This window comes from Idiotropiscis lumnitzeri, chromosome 8 (assembly GCF_059441095.1).
Source record: "Idiotropiscis lumnitzeri isolate Australia: NSW breed Sydney's pygmy pipehorse chromosome 8, RoL_Ilum_1.0, whole genome shotgun sequence".
In the NCBI taxonomy this organism is placed as follows: domain Eukaryota; kingdom Metazoa; phylum Chordata; class Actinopteri; order Syngnathiformes; family Syngnathidae; genus Idiotropiscis; species Idiotropiscis lumnitzeri.
Window position 1 is genome coordinate 22,740,202 of NC_142398.1, and position 19,583 is coordinate 22,759,784.

The window sequence follows — 19,583 nt, forward strand, 5'->3', positions numbered from 1 at the left end:
GGAAACGCAACATTCTCCGTTTTGTGAGCCACAAAAATTCACTGAAAGTGAGCGCGGCATTGGTGTGCTGCCTCGGATTTTGGGACACGTGAAAAGAAATTTACACAAATATAAAATAGAATAGAAACTAGAAGTTGAGGTAAAAAAAAATAAATAAAAAATGTTTTCTGAAAAAAAGAAAAAAAAAAAATCAACTGTTGAAATTTTAATTCTTCAATTTTTTGGACGATATACCCAGAAGTGATGCCACCTGAAAGTGATGAGATGATCAAGAGAAGAAGACGGCAGTTGAACACCAAAGCGAGTCGAGGTAAAAAAAAACAAAAAAAAACAAACATTTTGACGCCCCTGCTGAGATCTTTTTGTGCGCCGTGCAAAGTCAGAGAACGCTTTCTGGAAGAATTCCACGGTCGAGCCGTAAAAAGAGTACGAGACAAAAAAAAAAAATAATCAATAAACAAATCCTGTCCTACCGTTGTCACTGTCAGACTTGTTCTCATGTTCGGTATCGGTAAGCGTCAGCACGGAGTTGGAGCGGCTGGACAAACAGGAACTCCTCCGAGATGACTTGCCCAGACCGCCGCGGTCCCACGGCCGCATGGCTCCATCCGGCGACGTCACAGCTTGACTATCCACTTCTCGGTCCTGCGCGCTTGCGACCGAGAAACCGCGGCGGGGGAGCGCCATCTCGGAGCAGAAGACCAGGCCATGGCGTGGCGGCGGCTCACAGATGCCCAGTTGACGAAGACTCAAATGATGACCTGAAAAACCGTTCGGCATTTTCAAAGGCCGGCGGAAGAGAAAACGGATGCATGCAAGTGTGAAAGAGTTGTTAAATTTGGAAAATCATTCAGATCATTTTTTTTTTTTTTTTACATTTCTGAGAACAGAAAATACTCCATAAAGTTGATTTTACATTTGCTTGAAAATCGATACCATGCGTCGGTGAATAAAAAAGCAAAGTGACGTACACCCAATATGCCAAATTCCATCTTTTGCTGTTACATCATTTAAAAAAAAAAAAAACGATTGTGAATATGATATTGAAGGCATGAAGCATTTCCGACTTTCGTAAGGATCACCTCACATTATACGTTATGACCGATGTCATTTTTGGACAACAGCTGTTTAATAACAAAAGCCGAGTCATTTTCAAGTAGTTGCAAAGAGGCATTCATGAAAACACGCGAAATTCAATCAAATGGCTCACATTGAAAGAATTTTTTTGGAACGCGCTTAAATATTTCAACTCGGTCGTACTTCAAAAATATTTGCCGAAGTCAAATACTGTGGCATGTTCGCAATAAATCATGAGCACATCCTCTCTGAACAAAATATCGCTTTTGAGCTCAAATCTGGCGAACATGCTCGTGCGCTAGCGTCGACCGCTGCATCGTTAACGAAAAAAGTTGATTGATTTTTTTTACATGGCAAACGTAAGCGTTTGAAAACGGATGGATGGATGTGGCAAAAGTGTGGCGGTGCCATCTGCGCTCTTGAATGAGTCACCGGCGGATGAATTGGCGGCGTGTGGAGTGGAAGGCGGTGTCTTGTTGACTGGGAACGGGTGAAAGCGGAGTTTGCGCAACAAGCAAACGGGACAAACCACAGCGGAGGTCCTCATGCGCTCATGACGAGACGAGGCGGTTGGATGGCGAGCGCACGTTTCCTACGCGAGGCAACTCAACGTGCTTCACGCGAGCGGAGAGCAAAGTTTTCAAGATGGATTTCAAAGCATTTACGCTCTGCTATGATTTCACTTCCGTCAATTTGTGTGCAGCATAACAGCGAAATGCAGCGTCACCGTGTTTACTTTGAACTCGGAACTGCACAAACTTGCCAGACCTCAGAGCACTTCTGGGTTTGTGTTCAGTCCGGATTTCTGTCAGGTAATCGAGGACCCGAAGCATTCGGTGATTTAGCGACTCTAAAATTCTATTCTACAACTCATCGTAAAGTCTCCAGGACTGGAGCAAAATCTTCTGAGCTCTTTGTTGTGGTCTACTGGAGATAAAAGCATAGATCCGTTTCGGATGTTCTGCTGGGAATCTGTAACCCTTCCGTGTCGATATGTTTTTGTTTTTTTTCAACGGGTAAAAAAAAACTGAGTGAGTGATTGATTTGATAGGATTGCTGAAAGTCAGATTTGAGTCTAATAAAAAAAAAAAAACAGCCCAAGATTTTCAGATTTGATTTTTTATTTTCTAAAGACAGTGACTCGAGGCATTTTCTATCAGCAATCCGCCGAAAACAATTACGGACCTCAGTTTTGTTTTGGTTAAGCAGAAGGCGATTTTGGTTGATGTTAATTTGCGCTTGACCGTGACGCGACATTTCTTGAACTGGCGTCCTTCGGGGTCGTTGATAGACATGCCTGTGCGTCGTCTGCATAACTGTGATGGCCAACGTTGACGTTCGCAAAACTTTTGACCCAAAGCTCACATATAAAGACTAAACAGAAGGGGTCCGAGGATTGACCCCTGAGGGACCCCACGTGTCTTGGCCATTTGATCTGAGTCAAAACTTGAAATGGTCACAAAGTAACGCCTTTCCTCTAAGTAAGACCCAAACCATTTTAATACTTGCGTATATTGGTTTGAGTTTTTGGGGAGAAGTTGAAGTCGAACGAAAAATAATGGCTTAGACCAGCTTTCTTTTCACAAGCAAAAATCCTGAAACAAGAAAGTCTAATGAAAGCCGTTTGAAACGCGGATTTTCAGAATGGAGGTGAAATTTGCCTTCCACCAAGAAATCATGTTTGGATGACACGCGTGTCAGTCCTTTGAAAAATGAATGAAAACGGGGCAAACAAATGATCGGAAAAAAAAAAAGAAATCGGAGAATGTCCCTTTTCATCTTTAATCAGCAAATGAAAGGGGAATTAGAAAAGCTTTCTGTAATTAATGTCACAGCTGAAGATGAAGAGTGCTGCTCTCCAATTAAAAGTTATATTAATTTTAAATGAGCTCCAATTAGACAAAGTGTGAAAAAGAAGCAGATAAGAATTTCTTCCAAATTGATGCCGTGTTAATTGGTACCAGAGAACAACTTGCAGCTTTGCTATATTTTTCTAAGTTTTTAAAATGTGTTCATTTGCCTTTTGCCCCGCCCCCATCTTTGTAAATTGATTAATTATTTCTGAATTTTATGATTCCATAATCTTTTCAAATATTTCTGTACTGGATGCGATTCATTTTAAGTCAGAGAACGTGACGGTGAGATCTTCTTTCATTGGCAAGCATTGAAACGATTTCCACACCTTTATGAAATACTTGTGGCATTTGCTTTCGAATCACAAAAGCAAAGCGAATGTTCCTCCATAGAAGAATTTTGCTCCAAATTCCGTACGACGACATGAGCTTCCTACTGTGTTAAAAAAAACAAATAAAAATTCTGTATATGCAACTAGATGAATACTCACCATCTATGCTGTAATCGTCTTGTTCACGATGAACCATGTCCTTGCGTCCTTTTGATGTGCCGTAAAATAACCTGTCAAAACAAAAATGGTGGACGAATTAAAAAAAAAAATGGTTTTGTTTTGAAATCTGTCAAAACTGTAAATTCGATATTTTTTAGAGTTTACATCTGAGCCTTCCAGATAAACTAATGACCAATGTCGGGAAAGTTTATTTCCTACCCGGACTACTTCAGATCACAGTTCATCATTGAATTTTTTTGCATCGTTCCAAAAATGAACTGTTTTTTTTTTTTTGTCTCAATTTGTAGCTGCCAGCTGTGACCCTCTGGCGCACCGCTAGCAAATTAACGTAGGTAGAAAAGCGCTATACAAGTGACAGCTCATAAAACAAATTGGTACCCATTCAATCCAGACTCGTTCCAGAAGAAATACAAACAATAAAGCGCGTTCCAATGTGCAAATTCAAATCCATCCACTTTTTAAGCGTTTGTGTTCGTTCATACGTGACTCCGAGCCACAGACATAGCTAAGCTCCATTCCAGGAAGGTTGGAATTTTCAGACTTCCGGCTCGGAAATATGCACGAGAACGCCCGTTGGAACTGGGAGGGTCAATTTCCGAAGTTGCAAAAAAACAAAAAAACATTTAAATAAATAAATAATAAATTCTATTTAAGAACTTCAAAGTTCACACTGAAGAAATAATTAATCGTGGGATGCATCATGGCTCAGCTTGAGAAAACAGCTGAGCCGTGTCCGGTCATTAATTTTTTTCTTTGTTAACTGCCTCGTGACACGAGTGTTTTATTATTTACACGATTACACTGACGAGATAGCAAGAAATATTTTGTAAACGCTGGATTTTCTACAGCAGAGGTCTTATTTAGAACATTGTCATATTTATTAAGTAAGACTTTAAAAGAAAGCTATTATTTTTTTTCTACCCTTACAGACGAGACATCATCTGACAAAAATGTAACGGTAACGGCACATGCAGTTGAGAATGCAAAAGAATTCCTTTGCTATTGTACGCTTTCATCTAACTTTGACCAATCCGATGATGAACGTCGCCATCCAATCGGAGAACACCATCTAGGGGCATTACGAACATTCCATATATTCATATTTTTCCACATGGATTTCATTTGATGATGATGATGTCATTTTTTTTTTTTGGGGGGGGGGGACATATTAAAGATCGCAATTTGCAACAGCCATAATTGCATATCGCACGCTTTACACCAACATCATGCAGGCCTATTTTAAAATTCTTAGCGTTATCATGTACGCCATCTTTGAGTATCATTTCAAGATCTCGAGGCTTTTTTGGAAATGAAAATATGCTCACCCGAATCTTTTTGGACACGAACCAAACAAGTTGAGCGCAGTAGAAAATGGACTCGTGACGACGCGTCCAATTGAATTTCTCACCTGGTCGGGTCTTGGTGCTGGTCAAAGGCCTTGAGCGTCTCACTGGAGGAGTACGATTTCTGAGTTGGGACTCGCACTTCTTGGTGGCAAATAGCGACGTCCTCGCTGTCGCCTGAAGAATACAAATGACATGAGAGCAAGATGATGTTTCGAGAACACACAATATGAACTTTTATGAAATGTCAACTATCTCACCAAGAGAAACGCCTTCCTTGTCCTGGTGGGACTTAGTGAGTGAGCAGTATGGCCGTCTCTCTTTCACTTCCATAATGCTTCTGCTGGTGTTGCCGGCAAACATTGAGGCATGCTTTGGAGCAGCGAACTTGACGGGAGGAAATCCAGGCAGGGAGGAAGAAGACAAAAGAAGGATTCAAAAGCAGAAGACGGACGGCGGAAGGCGGAGTGCGCAACTCGTCCTATGAACGCAGAAAACACAAAGAGACGTTTCAGCGATGACGTCTTGCCAGAAAACTTTGTTTTATTTGACGACATATTCGTGGGTGGCTGCGATCGGAATCGACTCAAGTCCAACAGCAGCATATCGTCGCAGTCTTGTGACATTTTTTTTTGGTTTTCATTTTTACGTGAATGGAGTTTCTGTGTTACCGATTAATTTTAATTAAAAAAAAAATGAAAATAAATATTGGAAGTCGCTGTTTTTCACAGGGCGGCGGCGATATGTATACAATGTATATAAAATAAATATTGACAAAAATTGGATTACACAAACGTCAGATTTTTGTGATCAGAAATGAGACTGAGATGTATCTTTTGAAATATTTTCTGCTATTTTTGAACAATTCATAATTCCTTCCACCTTGTCTAAAGGCCCGGTTTGAGTCGAAGAAAAACGGATGGGAAGCCTCCGGTGGCACGGAGTTCTTTTGCTGAGCAACCGTTTGTCCTAAAAAAAAAATTTAATTAAATAAAAAATTAAAAAAGATGAGGTGTGGTTTCATTTGACCATGACAAAATCTCCCAAACACATCTGGGAAATGTGATTTAAAAAAAACCACAAAAAAAAAAACTCCGATCGATTACATTCCAATTTATTTGAACTACAATTTGGGTGAATGCCGAGTCTTTGGATTCGGATAATGTTAATAACGTTTATCCTGTTCAGGGTTGCTGACTGAGAGGCAGACGACGCTCTTGACTGCTCGCCAAACACACACGCACACACCACAAAAATGTGATGAACTCACACACGTGTTTCGAGGGGACCGTGAATTTAACGTTCACATTTTTGGAATGTGGGAGGAAGATGAAGTCGGCCAAATTAAGAAAAGGAGGAAATCACACACGTCAAGGCCAGCGGGCCACCGTTGCACGTCACATTGATCAAAATTGCTCGTTGTAAAGCGAAAAAAAAAAAAGTGGGGCAAACATCTGGATCTCATCGAGGCTTTAAGGTCGACCTCCGCATTTTTCAGCCAAACTTTTTTTTAGGTATCATGTTTGCAGAAAATAAATCCGTGCCGCCACGAGCATCATTTTCTTGAATGAGACAATAATGAGATACGATGAAGTCAATGACCAAATTCAACCTCACCAAACTTTTGGCTTCTGATGAAGCAGATGGCAATTCTCTTTTTTTTTTCTTTTTTTTTTCAAAATTCATCTGAAACATGGAAAAACAGGTGCATACAAACGTTTTCATATCTCCTGAATTGATTGCGTGTAAAACAGTCATGACGTGTTTTGTCTTAAAAAGCAATTCCTCACAAGACGCTCGCTCCTTGCAAAGTCGCCGCCAAAAATCGCCGTCCTCTTTGCCAAATCAATTGCATATGAAACTCGCAACGGCTTTTAATTTCACCTTCATTCCGTTGCGCATTTTTTTTGTAATGCTCATTTGAAATGAAGAGCCCGATGCGTGCTGCTAAATTGGATGCGGCTCGCTTCCGTCTACCGCTGAAATGAGGAAGAAACCACATTCAGTCAAGGATAGGCTCTCATTTGACCACAACTAATTCCAGCGCAACACACGTGTGCCTACAAACTCCTCAGCAAAGACCCACAAAACCTTCCGGACTCATTTCTTGAATATGAGACAAACAAGGCTGGCATCATTCATTCAAACGGAATACGGATCTCGACATTGGATTCATGTCCATCCCTCCAAATATACAAAAAGTCCAACTAGTGAGTGTACGTCCAACGTGAACGGGCGAATCTCTCCGACTCCGTTTGAGGACACCGTGATGTCACTCCTTCAGATGAAAATGTCCATTTGAAGACGCCCACCACGCCATTGAACATTTTCTGAGCAGGAAATACCAAAGTTTCCCTTCCTTACGAATTCTATAACGCACAAGTGTCAAACTCAAGGCCCGGGGGCCAGATTTGGCCCGCGACTTCATTTGATGTGGTCTGCGAAGGGCAAATCATGTGCGTCCACTTCCTGTGTCGAGCACATTTTCTTCACGTTTAACAACATTGAGCGATGAAATATTGCCATTTTTTCGTTAGCAATTACTTACTGGCTTCTGATTTCCAAACTGATTCACAGTCATCACGGCCCTCGGAGGGAAACCAGAACAACGATGTGGCCCGTCCGCAAAAATGAGTTGGACACCCTCGCTATAACGTTATTTGTTTAGTGACTTTCGTGAGTACTTCAGAGTTTGGAATCAGGTGTCGTCCAGAATTGTATTCATTATCTTTTGGTTTGAAGATAAAACATGTGCTGTCATCCGAAAATTCCGCTCCTCCGATTCAAAGACAGTGAAGACGAGCAAAATACGTCCATGGACACAAAGAGAAGAGGAACGTGAAAGAAGGCGCTTTGAATGCTGCGACTCGGAGTGGAAAAGCCGAGGACCTCCTTGACATGTTGATTAGGTACAGCATACTTTGTGTCCGGACAAAAGTGGAGAGAAAGAGAAAAGCAGTCAAGGCGGAAGCTTAAGGGCAGGCTTTTCAAACACGTTGACGGTGTGGGAAGAGAAATTGAGTAGGGGGGTGATCCAAAGAAAGTCTCGGTTACCAAAAGTGTCAACTTGCATGATGCCGAAGCTTCAAATCGAGAGTTTCATGCCAAAAGTGTCGGAGAGGGAACCCGCAACCTCTCGGCTGGCCAACGACCGCTCTATGCCGTCCACAAGTCATAAGATGATGACGATGACGAAAAATGATCGGTTCCAGACATTTCTTGCTTAAGTCACAGACTCGGTTTCTGGCATTCAGAGCATTAAATGTGCCATCTTCAGACGTACGACAACAAACGAGGCTAGCACAGAAACATCACGAGCAGATCTTCCACGGCGCCGCGAGTCCGGCACAAAACACGAGCTAACTTTTTCACCAACGTGGTCATATCATCTTGGAAACAGAACCGTACCTCAAAGTTTCTGATAATCTCTCGTCTCTTCCGAAATTTCCAGAGAAATGAAAGGAAGTCATTCTGAAACGTCTCTCGTCTTTTGGGAAATGGCGATTCTTCTTTGCGCGGCTGCTCGATCCGGCGCGATCTGACCTGAGTTTCAAGGAGTTCACAAGTGCAATCCACTTAATCTCTCACTCCCTTTCCCATCCTCTAACTTTCCCGAGCACCCACCTAATCCGCTATCTCTCCTGTCGGATTAAAATGAAGACGGGGAGGTGGAAATGAAGTGACAGTTGGAGGGAGGATATTGTGGGTGAATCGCACCAAATAACGCAACGTCATCATTCAAGGACACACCCAAGTCCAATAACAATTCAAGACCTTCTTTGTGGTTGCAGTCGGGAAATGTTGGTAAACCTCTCAACGTACGAGCGAGACAGCTCACCTAAATCGACCGTGCTTCGAAGCCGTTTCAAAAACAATTTGTTTTGAAACACGCGGCTTCGAAAAAAGTCAATCAATAAATCACAGAGACGAGGTGGCCGTTCATCTGTGAGCCGCTCTGGAGACTGTGACCCTTTTTGACGTTTAAAAAATATTCCGAAAAGTCGGGGAAACAAAGATTGAACATTTCTGATGCCGTATAGACGTACTTTTGTTCGTGTTGCAGATACGGGGGGCGCTCCTGTGACAATACAGGCAGCAGAGTTCTGGAGAAGCTGTAGTTTGTGCAGCGACTTGCAAGGAGGGAGACCACACAGGGGAGAGTCGCGGAAAAATGACAAGGCTCGGAATAATGAGAGCGGCAGTGAGTCGGGATGACGATTGATGTTTTGGAAGTAAGATTATGTGGACCGGGTCATTTTGATTGATGCCAGTTTGTTTAAATGCGAGCTCAAAAAGAGAGAGCGTCGCCGAGGATGACGCCCAGAATCTTATCCTGAGGCGAAAGGGAAAGAAAGGAGGAATTGGATGAGAAGCGAAGTTTGAGTTCCGAAAAGCAGTCAGAAAGCGAAGGAGGAAGAGTGGCAGTGGATCGAGCTGGGAATCATCCTTGCAACAATGGAAGTGTAAATGGACGGATTGGCGCCGTGGGGATGAAGGAAAAGATTGCCAAGATAAAGTTGGAAAAGAGTAGAGGACCCAAGACAGAGCCTTGTGGGACACCCGGAACCACAAGTTCTAGTGAACCTTTAGCGGCAATTTTTAGTTTTTTGTCGGAATGGAGAAGCTCCTCCTCCTCCTGTCCATTGGAAGGAACCTCGATGGAGTCGCCTCGCGAACAAACACACACAAGATATGTTGCGTTGCGATATTTTACGTTCGACTATTTACCTTCAGACATTTTAGAGTGTTTAATTTGTTGACTGAGACAGAAAAAGGAAAAAAAAATGTCCGTTCTAAAATTGAAATGTGAGGAGTCAGGAGAACTGAGTGCTCCTTTTTGCAAATGTAATTTCATTTTATTCTAGTCCAGCTGGTGAAAATGTCAGAGGCGGATTATGGGAGGTTAATTCCGTTCATGAAAATAGCACAAATGGCAGCCTAATCAGTGACGTAATTCCTTGATCTTGTACCAGTGAATGATCAAATCATGTTTTTTTTCCCAAATCATCAGATAATAACCCAGCCGATGATAAAAACCGCGTGTCATTTTTGGACTACTTCAAGCCGCGGCATGAGCGAGTCAAGAATATTACAACGAAGTCTTCATATTGTGTAGCGGCGTGAAGTTCGGGTCGTCCACTTTTTTACCAGCACGACCACGAAAGAAAAGCTCATTCTGAAAATGCACAAACTATCCAGCAGGAGGCGCACAGCGTCGGCCTACATGCCGTGGTCACCGTCGCCGCCATCTGTCTGCTTGTCATTCGTCTCAGCTGTCCGCTGACAGGCCAAAGAGGCAAATGGCGACACAATTTCAGGACCGCAGCAGCTCGCCGTCCCTGCGGTCTCGGAGCCATGACGGCTTACGGCCGCCATTCCCGCTCTGGCACTCGGTCCTGGCGACTGCTCATGGCTCAGTTGCTCAAGCGGGTCCTGAATGGTTCCCGGTCCACGACACGCCTGAGCGGTCGGGGCGCCCGTCCGTCCTTGTCATGACTGGGCGGCTGGGGCTGCCGCCGCACGTTTGGTCCGCCTGGACCGCCCCATCAGTTGGCTGACCACGTCACTCCTCGGATGTCCACGTCAGGACTGGGTCGGCCGGATCGCGGCGCCCGTCACGTGTGCACGTCGTGACTGGGTGGCATGGACCGCGACACTTGTCATCAGACCACCTCGACTGCCACGTCCGTCGCTTGTCCATGCCACGACGGGCCTCTCTCGCTCGCTCTCTCTCTCGGCGCACGTCCTACAAACGTCATTGGACCCTTCCTCGGCGGCGCACATCCTGCGGCCGTCATTCAAGCTTGTTCTGCACCCGCCATCCGTCTCAGCTCGGCCACCGGACCTTTTCTTGTCGCAAGGGAATTTTCAACCTGTTCCAAATTGCTTTGCGAAAAAAAAAAAAATAATACTGACAAAAGTCTGGCGCAAAATTTAGAATTAAAATTTTTGTTAGTTTTTTTGTTAAATTCCGAAGGTACCACAGTGAAAAGAAAAGCGCTCCGTCATGCTCAGTTTGACGCTGAGCAACCGCGACATTCATTCAACCTTCCATTGAATTTTTGGCCAGCCCTCTCAAAACTTGTTTGATGACACATTTTTAAGCTTTGCCTTTCGACTCAACGTGAGACTGTCGCTCTTCTGCTGACGCCTGGATATCTTTGAGTTTGTCCTCTCATTTCCTGCTAATTTCGATTCCACCATATGGAAAGCGCTTTGTTGCAGCTCCAGCTGTCGCCAAAGGCGCGATAGAAATAAAGTTGGATTGTATTGGGCACAATTCGCTGTAATACGCCGAAGCAGCTCTCGGATTGCTTCAGCGGAAACAAGTCAAGAGTTGCCTTGCCTACTTGACAAAACCAGAAATTGGCAATTCATTCATTGGATAATTTTCCTTTTCCTTTTCATTGTTTTAAGCCTTTCTTTTATTGATCACAAACATTTCTTCTCTGCGCTGGTTCACATAGCGGAGTACATCGATTTTTTTTTTTTTTTTATGCAATTGAGAATGCGACCCCCCGCAACTGCGAGAAGAATAGCCTAATCAAGACAAATTGCTTCTAATCTTTTCCATGACAAATAAGACATTTCGACAGAAAAGAAAATACAGAACTAGACAACAAAATATCGACTTTGAGTCGGAAGAGACACAAGTAGATGGATGCAAGCTCTTGGATGTCGCTTTCACTTACCAACTTGAACATGATCTAGCAGTCCAAGAGCAGTGTACCACCAAGCGCTTCCAAAACTAAGAGGTCAAAAAGACAGAAAAATATAAAGGGTAAGGCACTAATTGCTGTCAGGTGGTCATCGGAGAGAGAGGACCACTCTGTGCATTTTCATATTGACGCTCTTTGAAAAACATCCGGAGGGAAATCCAAAGAAAATCAACACGTGACCTACAGTAGAGTTTTGGTTTTTTTTTTGTTTTAATTACTGTACATGAATACGTTAAAGAAATGCTAATTGAATATAAACCCAGGAGGGCTTTGAGGGAGTTCAAAATAAACACGGTGAAGCCGCATTTAGCCGTTATGCTGCACACAAATGGAATAAACTGCCAATGGAAGTGAAGTCGCTCCCGAGTGGAAATTTTGTTCAATTCAGGTTAAAAACTTTGCTTTTTTTCCTCAAATGTTTAATGTCCTCCTACCAATTTTCAATGATTGTTGGCTGCCAGGATGGTCGAGTGGTCTAAGGCGCCGCGTTCAGGACCCAGTCTCCCCTCCCCAGGAGGCCTGGGTTCGAATCTCGAATTTCCCCATTGTGGGACTAATAAAGGGCAAATTATTATTATTATTATTATTAATTATTATTATTATTATTATTATTATTAATTATTATTATTATTATTATTATTATTATTAATTATTATTATTATTATTATTATTATTAATTATTATTATTATTATTATTATTAATTATTATTATTATTATTATTATTATTATTGTTTTTTTTCTAATTAGATACTTTACTAAACCATTTTTATTTAGTTTACTTTAAAATGTTTTTTTTTTTTAAGTTTTCTGTTAATTTGTTAAAATGTCATCAACGTCCATTTTAGTACTTTTCTTTTGTAATTGCTTGTTGGTGTTGTCTTTGCTTGTGTGAAGCACATTGAGTTGCCTTCGGAATGAAATGTGCTCAATAAAAAAAAAAAAATGCATTGCGTTGCCTCTGGGATGCTGGCATTTGTCTTTCTTTGTCTTTTTTTTTTTTTTGCAAAACACTTGAATTTCTGCTCTCGAGTCTTCAACTCATTGTGGCACAATTCACAAGCTGAGCCATCTGACAGCTGTGGAGTAGCCTGGGCCACAATGTTCTCATGCTCCTCCAAAGTACAACACGACAAATGGTGGAAAAATTTTAGTAGCCTAACAAGGCAATTAGTTACATAAGCTATCATGAAAACAAATAAACCCATTTCGACAAAGAAATAGCTTTCAGGAGCTGAGAGCTATGCACGATTACTCGAATAGAGTATAGAAGAGTTTCGTATTTTGAAGTGGTCACACTAACTTGCAAACTTAACCTTGTCAAAAAAACAGACAGATGGACTTCTATTTGGACTCGGGCGTGGGCGAGCTGAAAGCTGCTGCAGGTGTCATAGCGGTGGAGAGGTGACAGGGTGAGATGTGTCTCATTATCACTGCGAGGTGCCAAACACATGCTCTTGGAAGCTCTTCAGCACTCCATTCCAGCCATTTGATCTCTTTTCCATCATTTTAAACAAATACTTGATTATTACACCTTTAGTATCGCGCGCGTGCGTGTGCGTGTGTGTGTGCGCGCGCGCTATAGTCATAAACAGTGCAGCAGATTTGGGCACTTGACCATTTTTTGCCGGTCAGTTCCCCGCCCTCCGGCTGCTAATCTCTATCCCCATGCAGACTCGACCCTCCGGCTTATTCAGAAAAATGGTCGGGCCCAGACACCGATGCTAGAAAAAGAAAAAAAAAGAGACATCCGTGCATGACGCCGCGGCTAACGGCAGAGATTCATTTAAAGATCATTGTTTGTGTAAGAAGAGACGCGAGACCGCAGCGGGCGTTCGAGCATGCCTGTATTTCCTTATTGTGACGTCACGAAACCCGCGCCTCCCGCCTAAAACTGGGACATACCATTACAAGTGGGGCGGGGTCCCGATTCCAATCATTAGCTGGCTAATTATCGATTCCAATCCGCTTTCTTTATTATGGTGGTAAACGTTTTTGTCAAATCGAACTGGGTTAACGGTTTAACTTCCTCTCTGGTCTGTGTAAAGAAGCTTAGAACCTAGCTGAAGTTTTTAAACGTAGTTTTTTGTTTGTATAGAAGGTTCATTTTGAACTGGTAAGGAAGAGAAAACATGCAGTTTCATCTTGCAGCAGGCAAGTTTTCTTTCTGTGTGTGAGTATGGTGGGTGGTGACCTGCCCTTGCTGAACCCAAAATCATTTATTTCTATATTTGGAGCTAACTTTTAGCTCATCAAGAAGGGTTTGCAACACACCGTATGTGAAGCAAAACAAGCCAAAAAAGAGAAACTGAAGCATTTTTATGCAAAGCTCGCAAGCCCAAGTTCTCAAATCGAGCACTTGCGGATGCAAATACTTTTGCACAAGCCATTCCCCATCGTAGGCCGGACGGCATATCGCAAGCGAGCTCCCACGATACCAAAATCAAGAGACATCAATCACCGCACATCCATGAAACACCCGATCGTCGACAATATATGCTTGAACAACTCAAATTTACACCTGACAGTTTTGCTGCAGTTGGACCCAATTCTCCGTCGTCTTTTTTTTTTTTTTTTTTAAACCTTGACACAGAGCCAGTTGACCTGGCCGCATAAAATTGAATTCAAATAAAAAGTGAGCCTTGAAAGTAAATTTTTAAATCATGTTCTGACATCGTCCTCCATCGTAAATGAAGTTTGGATGCACGTGAATCTCAACCAATCAAAAGCTCATTTCAATGGTGTGTGTGTGTGTGTGTGGGTGTGCGTGCGTGTGCATGCGTAAAATGCGGCCCCCCGTATATCGACCTGCCAGCTCCAATCACTGCCAAGAAAATTTTAGACATATGAAAAATTTAAATTATTAATAATAATAATTAGACCTGCAAAAATTGAAGCGTTAACTCGAGGTTCATTTAAATATTTTTTAACGCAGTTAAATAATTGATTTACTTCAAAAAATAATTTGCATACTTTGCAAATACTGACCCATATCAATGTACATCTTTAGCACGTCATCTCAGAACAAAACGCCGTGCGTAAGATACTACTGGGTCTTGCCGGAGTGTGGCGCTCGTGGGCACAAATAAATGTTGAAATTTGGAGAATTGTTTGGAAAAAAAAAATACCCGTAAAGATGATTCCCTTGAGATTGTATTCATGAATCATGGAAAGCTATTAGAACAGTCTTTGATTTAAAATACACTCAATATTCCATATTACACACACATCTATATGTGTGTCTAGAAAAACAAAACAAAAAAAAAAAAAGCTCAGTTTGTCCCCGATGCAGAGTCAGTTACGGTTACGGTTGATCAGAAGCAACATCATCTTGAAATAAGCGGAACGAAATAACCTTAAAGGGCCGATTCATGTCAATCCACCGCTTCTCTTACAATTGTGTCATGATTAAAGAAAACATTTTTTTTTTTTAGCAGTGGTCCATTTCATTCATATTCGGCATTGTTAACAAAAGTTGGAGTGATGCAATACGCTCATGTCAAGAATTTAGCTTCAAATCAATTTGCAAGCAATCCTTACATTTGAATCAAATTGATTGAAATATTTGGAGTAATCACGACAAACATTCGGTTCTGCGACACAATTTTCGGGGCCATCATGCTCACAGGCGCGAACATGATCAACATCGAAACAACTTAATCGTGGGTGAAAACGTGCCACAGAATGACTTTGTGACGTGAATCAGGTGTGTTCGGGACGCCGGCCCACGAGGAACAGGATTGAGGACCCCTGCTGTCTATTATTGCCTGAATATGGTCTATTAAGTCTATTATACGTCCTATTAAGCATGGACGGGAGGGAGAAAATATCAACATAAAAAAAAACACGTGGGATATGATCTTAGAAATATTGTTTTATTTATTCAAGACTTATTATTATATATTTTTATAAGATATAATAATTTATATATTCATATATTTTGAATATACATCATATATATTTATATTTATAATAAAAAATTAAAATATATATATTTTTAATTATACAATTATTTACCAAAAATTTTAGAGGTATTTTATGCAGCTTGAATCTTTTTCTGAATCGATATTCGGGTGCGAAATTCAAATATTAAATGTCCTCATTCGGCCGAAGATGGTTTGGATCCTTGTCCAGTACGAGCACACGCATGAACGTGCATTCAGTTGACGGGGATTTTTGTTTTGCGCTTTTTGAAAATGGTTGCCCTGGATTTTGTTTGTCCTCTGCGAGCCATGACCTTGCACGATAAGAGTCTTCAGCGGAACAATACTCAGAGGTAAATGTGAGGATTTATTGCGCAAAAAAAAAAAAACATAACTGACTTCCAAGAAGCCAAACAGTGCTCTGCGATTGGCTGGTAACGAGTCCACGGCGCACCACGCCTCTCGCCCAAAGGCAACGGATGGATGAAAAAGACGAAACGCGGCGCTCAATGCGAGTGCAGCGCAGAACAAAACATTTTCTGACAATTTTTACGACTTTGAATTTTTTGCTTTGACTTGCGGAGGTGCGAGAGGCAACGCTACCAAGACAGACTTTGCAAAGATGACCTTTGCATCTTTTGACTCCATTTTTGGAAATTGTGACCCGGGAGCCAATGAGAAGGCCCACGCCCTGCCGCTGCAGTCGAGGATGACGCGGCCGCATTGGGAACAAGATTAAGCCACTCCTTTGACGCCTTGTCCTTCTAGCCAATCATCAATTGTGTTGGAGAGAGAATTTTCGGGATGTCTTTTGCTGCGGCGTTATTAGCATAGCGTTCAGTTTTAACATTTAGGAGCTACGTTATAATCGCTCTAATCTAATCTGACGTCACCGCCGCCGAAAAAGATGAGGAGGTTGACAAAGTACAGACAAGCAGCGACAGAAGCAAATGCTTGAAAAGGTTTCATTTAACGGCCGTGATTGGACGGCGACCACTTCGGCCCGAAGACCGCCGGGCTCGGCTCCAGCACACCCACGACCCGAATGAGGATGAGCGCTTCGGAAAAGTGATAACTTGATGACTTTTGAGTTCATTTTGAAAAATTCATAGCGCTTGTGCTAAATATACATTTGTGGACAAGCTACATAAATGGACAAGTCAGTCACATCGACAGCGAGTCAGACTAATTATATATATATATATATTTGATGATGCTTAGTAGGAACGAGTCGCTAGAATTGAATGATTTCTTTCTGAAGAAAATTTGAATATTTTCTGGCCTAACTGCAGATCATGACTTTTTAGTATTTGTATGTTGATATTTTTGATGCAGTTACTCTTGTCATCGTCATGATTATTCTTAGCGTTTGTCAAACATGCAACAGAAAGACGTAAGCGAAGCGTAGCCAACAAAAAGTCACGCGCGACAAACAAACTTTTTATAGCGGCCACACTCGGTGAAGTTGAGCAGCGCACGAGAAAGGAAACGGAATTATTTCTTGCTTGGAACTTCAACCAGCATTTACGAGCTAAATGTGGACTGCGTTACGTCATGCTGTCACGTGCCCAATTGCTCTTTTCCTCTTGAAATGTTTTATCGGTGTGACTCGACAACAGGTCACACCCCTTCCCTTCTTATCGCAAAAAAATTCAATCAATCAGCTGTCATCACCAACTAAAAAAAAAAAAATGGAGGTCACGGTCGCCATGACAATAAACACGAAAAAAAAAGACATTTTCCCCAACTACTGGCTGTATACAACAGAGATTATAATTGAATTTGAATATGCCAGCTCACACATTTACATGCCGACATATAAATAAAAACTTCACTTTCAACACATCCCTGTATCATCTCAATGAATTATTGAATATTGAATAAATCGTCTATGTTGCATATTCGTTGCCTCTTAAAATATCACATTGAAATGATCATTTCATTCATGTGATTTGGTTGTTGTACAACAAATAATGCTCACATTCTTTGTTTTCATGTAAAACAATTTGAGCGTCTTCATTTGTAAAAAGTTAATTTCATATTTCAAGATTTAGTTTACTTTGTGAGAAATTTTGCTATTAATGTGCACTAATAATTAAAAGAGGAGGGACCAGTTTCACTGTATTGGAGTGTTGTGTGCGTGTGTGTGTGTGTGTGTGTGTGTGTGTGTGTGAGTGTGTGTCCTTCGTATTTGGTTGGATTTTCAAACGATGCAAAATTGCAGATGTAAAATTCTGTGCTGAGGTTATAAACAGCCAAAAAGTATAATGACAATTTCATCAAAAAAATATTTTCTCCATAGCTTGGCAACCGAGCAAGGACACATTCCCATTTCATTTTTTTTCAGCCAGCGTGGAAGACAGGCTGCATTTCAAGCATTTCCTCACTCTGTCAGGTCAAAGCACATTTTAAGTTGACTTTTTAGCAACTCAGAGCACACAACCATTGCACATTGCACGGTGGTGGTGGTGGTGGGGGGGGTACAGGACAGCAGAACACATGCTTTAAGTTTTGGGGAGGGGCGGGGGGCAGGGGGGGTTGCTCTCAAATCAATCTAACATTTAAAAAAAAATGCAAAAATACAACGACCGTGGTGTGCTCACGTGTTGCTAGAAAAATTCCTTTCGACATCACCTTTACCTTTCGTGCTGTCACACGCACGCACGCACGCACGCACGCACGCACGGCCGTACACGCAGACAAGCAGCAGCACGACTTTCGCTCTCACCAGTATCTTACTTAAAATTGAATATCCTGCAATCCTGTGTATTTGATTTGATTTAGAAGTACCGTGCTACCATTTGTTGGACATAAAGATAAAAAAATATCTAAATAAAAAGATGATTTATAATGCAGTTAAAATAACAGAGTGACTTGTTCTATTTCAGTGTAGTTTGAAGTTTGATGTACACACACGACCCGTTTTGAGCATTGAGGCTAAAATAAAATCAAATGTACCACAAATGGCATCTTGAAGACTTGGGAGTAAACTATATGACACGGTCGAATTAAATTGAACATATATTTTAGAATAGATCTGCCGTGTTAGTATTTGCCGGACACGCAGCGAATTATTGTAGCCAATAAGTGTCTTCTAAAACAACTCTCTGCTTATAATGACACATCTGTCAATTTTATTTGAGGGAGGCTTGACAACTCATGTGCACCAGGTACAAATTGATCGTACAATTTGTAGAAAGTAGTTCAACAACAACTCTTCATTACGTGATCTCATGATTACGCGTTGACTTACCTGTCGGTCTCTTCCTCGTGTACGTCGTGTAGGCCGGTTCCTCTTCACAAGATAAGGAAAAAAGAAAACGCAAGAAACTTCTTCCACTCAGATTTGCTTCTCTATTTAATTACCAAAATGGCAAATAAAGAAGAAAGCGAGAGCCCGTAAACGGCCGCTCGTGAACGCGCGCCCCCATTTTCAGCACTTTGGCACCATCCAAATAATTCTTCGCCGCTGTCTTAATGGGACAGAAGAAAACGTGTAGCGTTAATAACGTTAAATGCTGTTTTAAAGTGTATGCTTTCTAGAAATTAAAGCTCCGCCCACGCGAGCGTGAGCATGATGGATTATTCATGTGAAATCGCAACGCGATGTGCGCGCGGCTGTCAACGACCAACGACTGTCAAAACACAACGCAAAGTAACAAAGAGTCAAGAGCTTCATGCTTTTTTTTTTTTCTATTTCTTGCTTCCAAAGCATAGTTCAGGTCACTACAGGTGAAGCAAGCGCGCGCCTTTGCGCTTTCTCTGTGTGCACGAGGAGCGCATTAATGAAGTCGGAGCGAGAGAAAGAAAGCGGACGGCTGCGCGCCAGTAAGAAGCGAGTCGCAACGCGCTCGCTCTGCAAGTGGGAAACGGCACAATCGCATTTCCCATCCCGGTTAAAAAAAAAAAATGATGGTGATATGCCAAGCGAGGCAGAAACGGACTGCTGGGGATCCCCCGCTGCGTCCAATCCTGACGTCCCTAGCCACGGTGCGCGTGTGCTGGCGCGTGCGCGCGCGGGGGAACTACAGTAAGCGTCTCCATGAACGATGGTGCGAATGGATAGTCGAGTGGGGGGGGGTCATCCGCGATATTGAACTTGCATGCCCTGAGCTGTGACAGGTGAAGGCAGAGGTGCGACGGCGGCGCCAACATTTG

General features: G+C 42.1%; 1 protein-coding gene across 7 annotated transcripts in view; it reads right to left on the reverse strand.

The window, feature by feature from the left end:
• The window catches only part of LOC148332832 (teneurin-3-like), a 111,810-nt gene extending 92,515 nt beyond the window's left edge, over positions 1-19,295 (reverse strand). For 4 of the 7 annotated variants that reach the window (XM_088303542.1, XM_088303541.1, XM_088303538.1 and 1 more), the window contains exons 1-6: positions 18,679-19,295; positions 11,478-11,533; positions 5,046-5,172; positions 4,851-4,962; positions 3,422-3,492; positions 474-761 (exon numbers count right to left, since the gene is read on the reverse strand). In XM_088303542.1, coding sequence (XP_088159668.1) covers positions 474-761; positions 3,422-3,492; positions 4,851-4,962; positions 5,046-5,172; positions 11,478-11,489 — 610 coding nt within the window. In that variant the 5' untranslated portion in view covers positions 11,490-11,533; positions 18,679-19,295. Of the gene's footprint in view, positions 1-473; positions 762-3,421; positions 3,493-4,850; positions 4,963-5,045; positions 5,267-11,477; positions 11,534-18,678 lie in introns of all 7 variants that reach the window. The other 3 variants (XM_088303545.1, XM_088303539.1, XM_088303540.1) reach the window with 3 other exon arrangements.
• Positions 19,296-19,583: the final 288 nt, after the last annotated feature.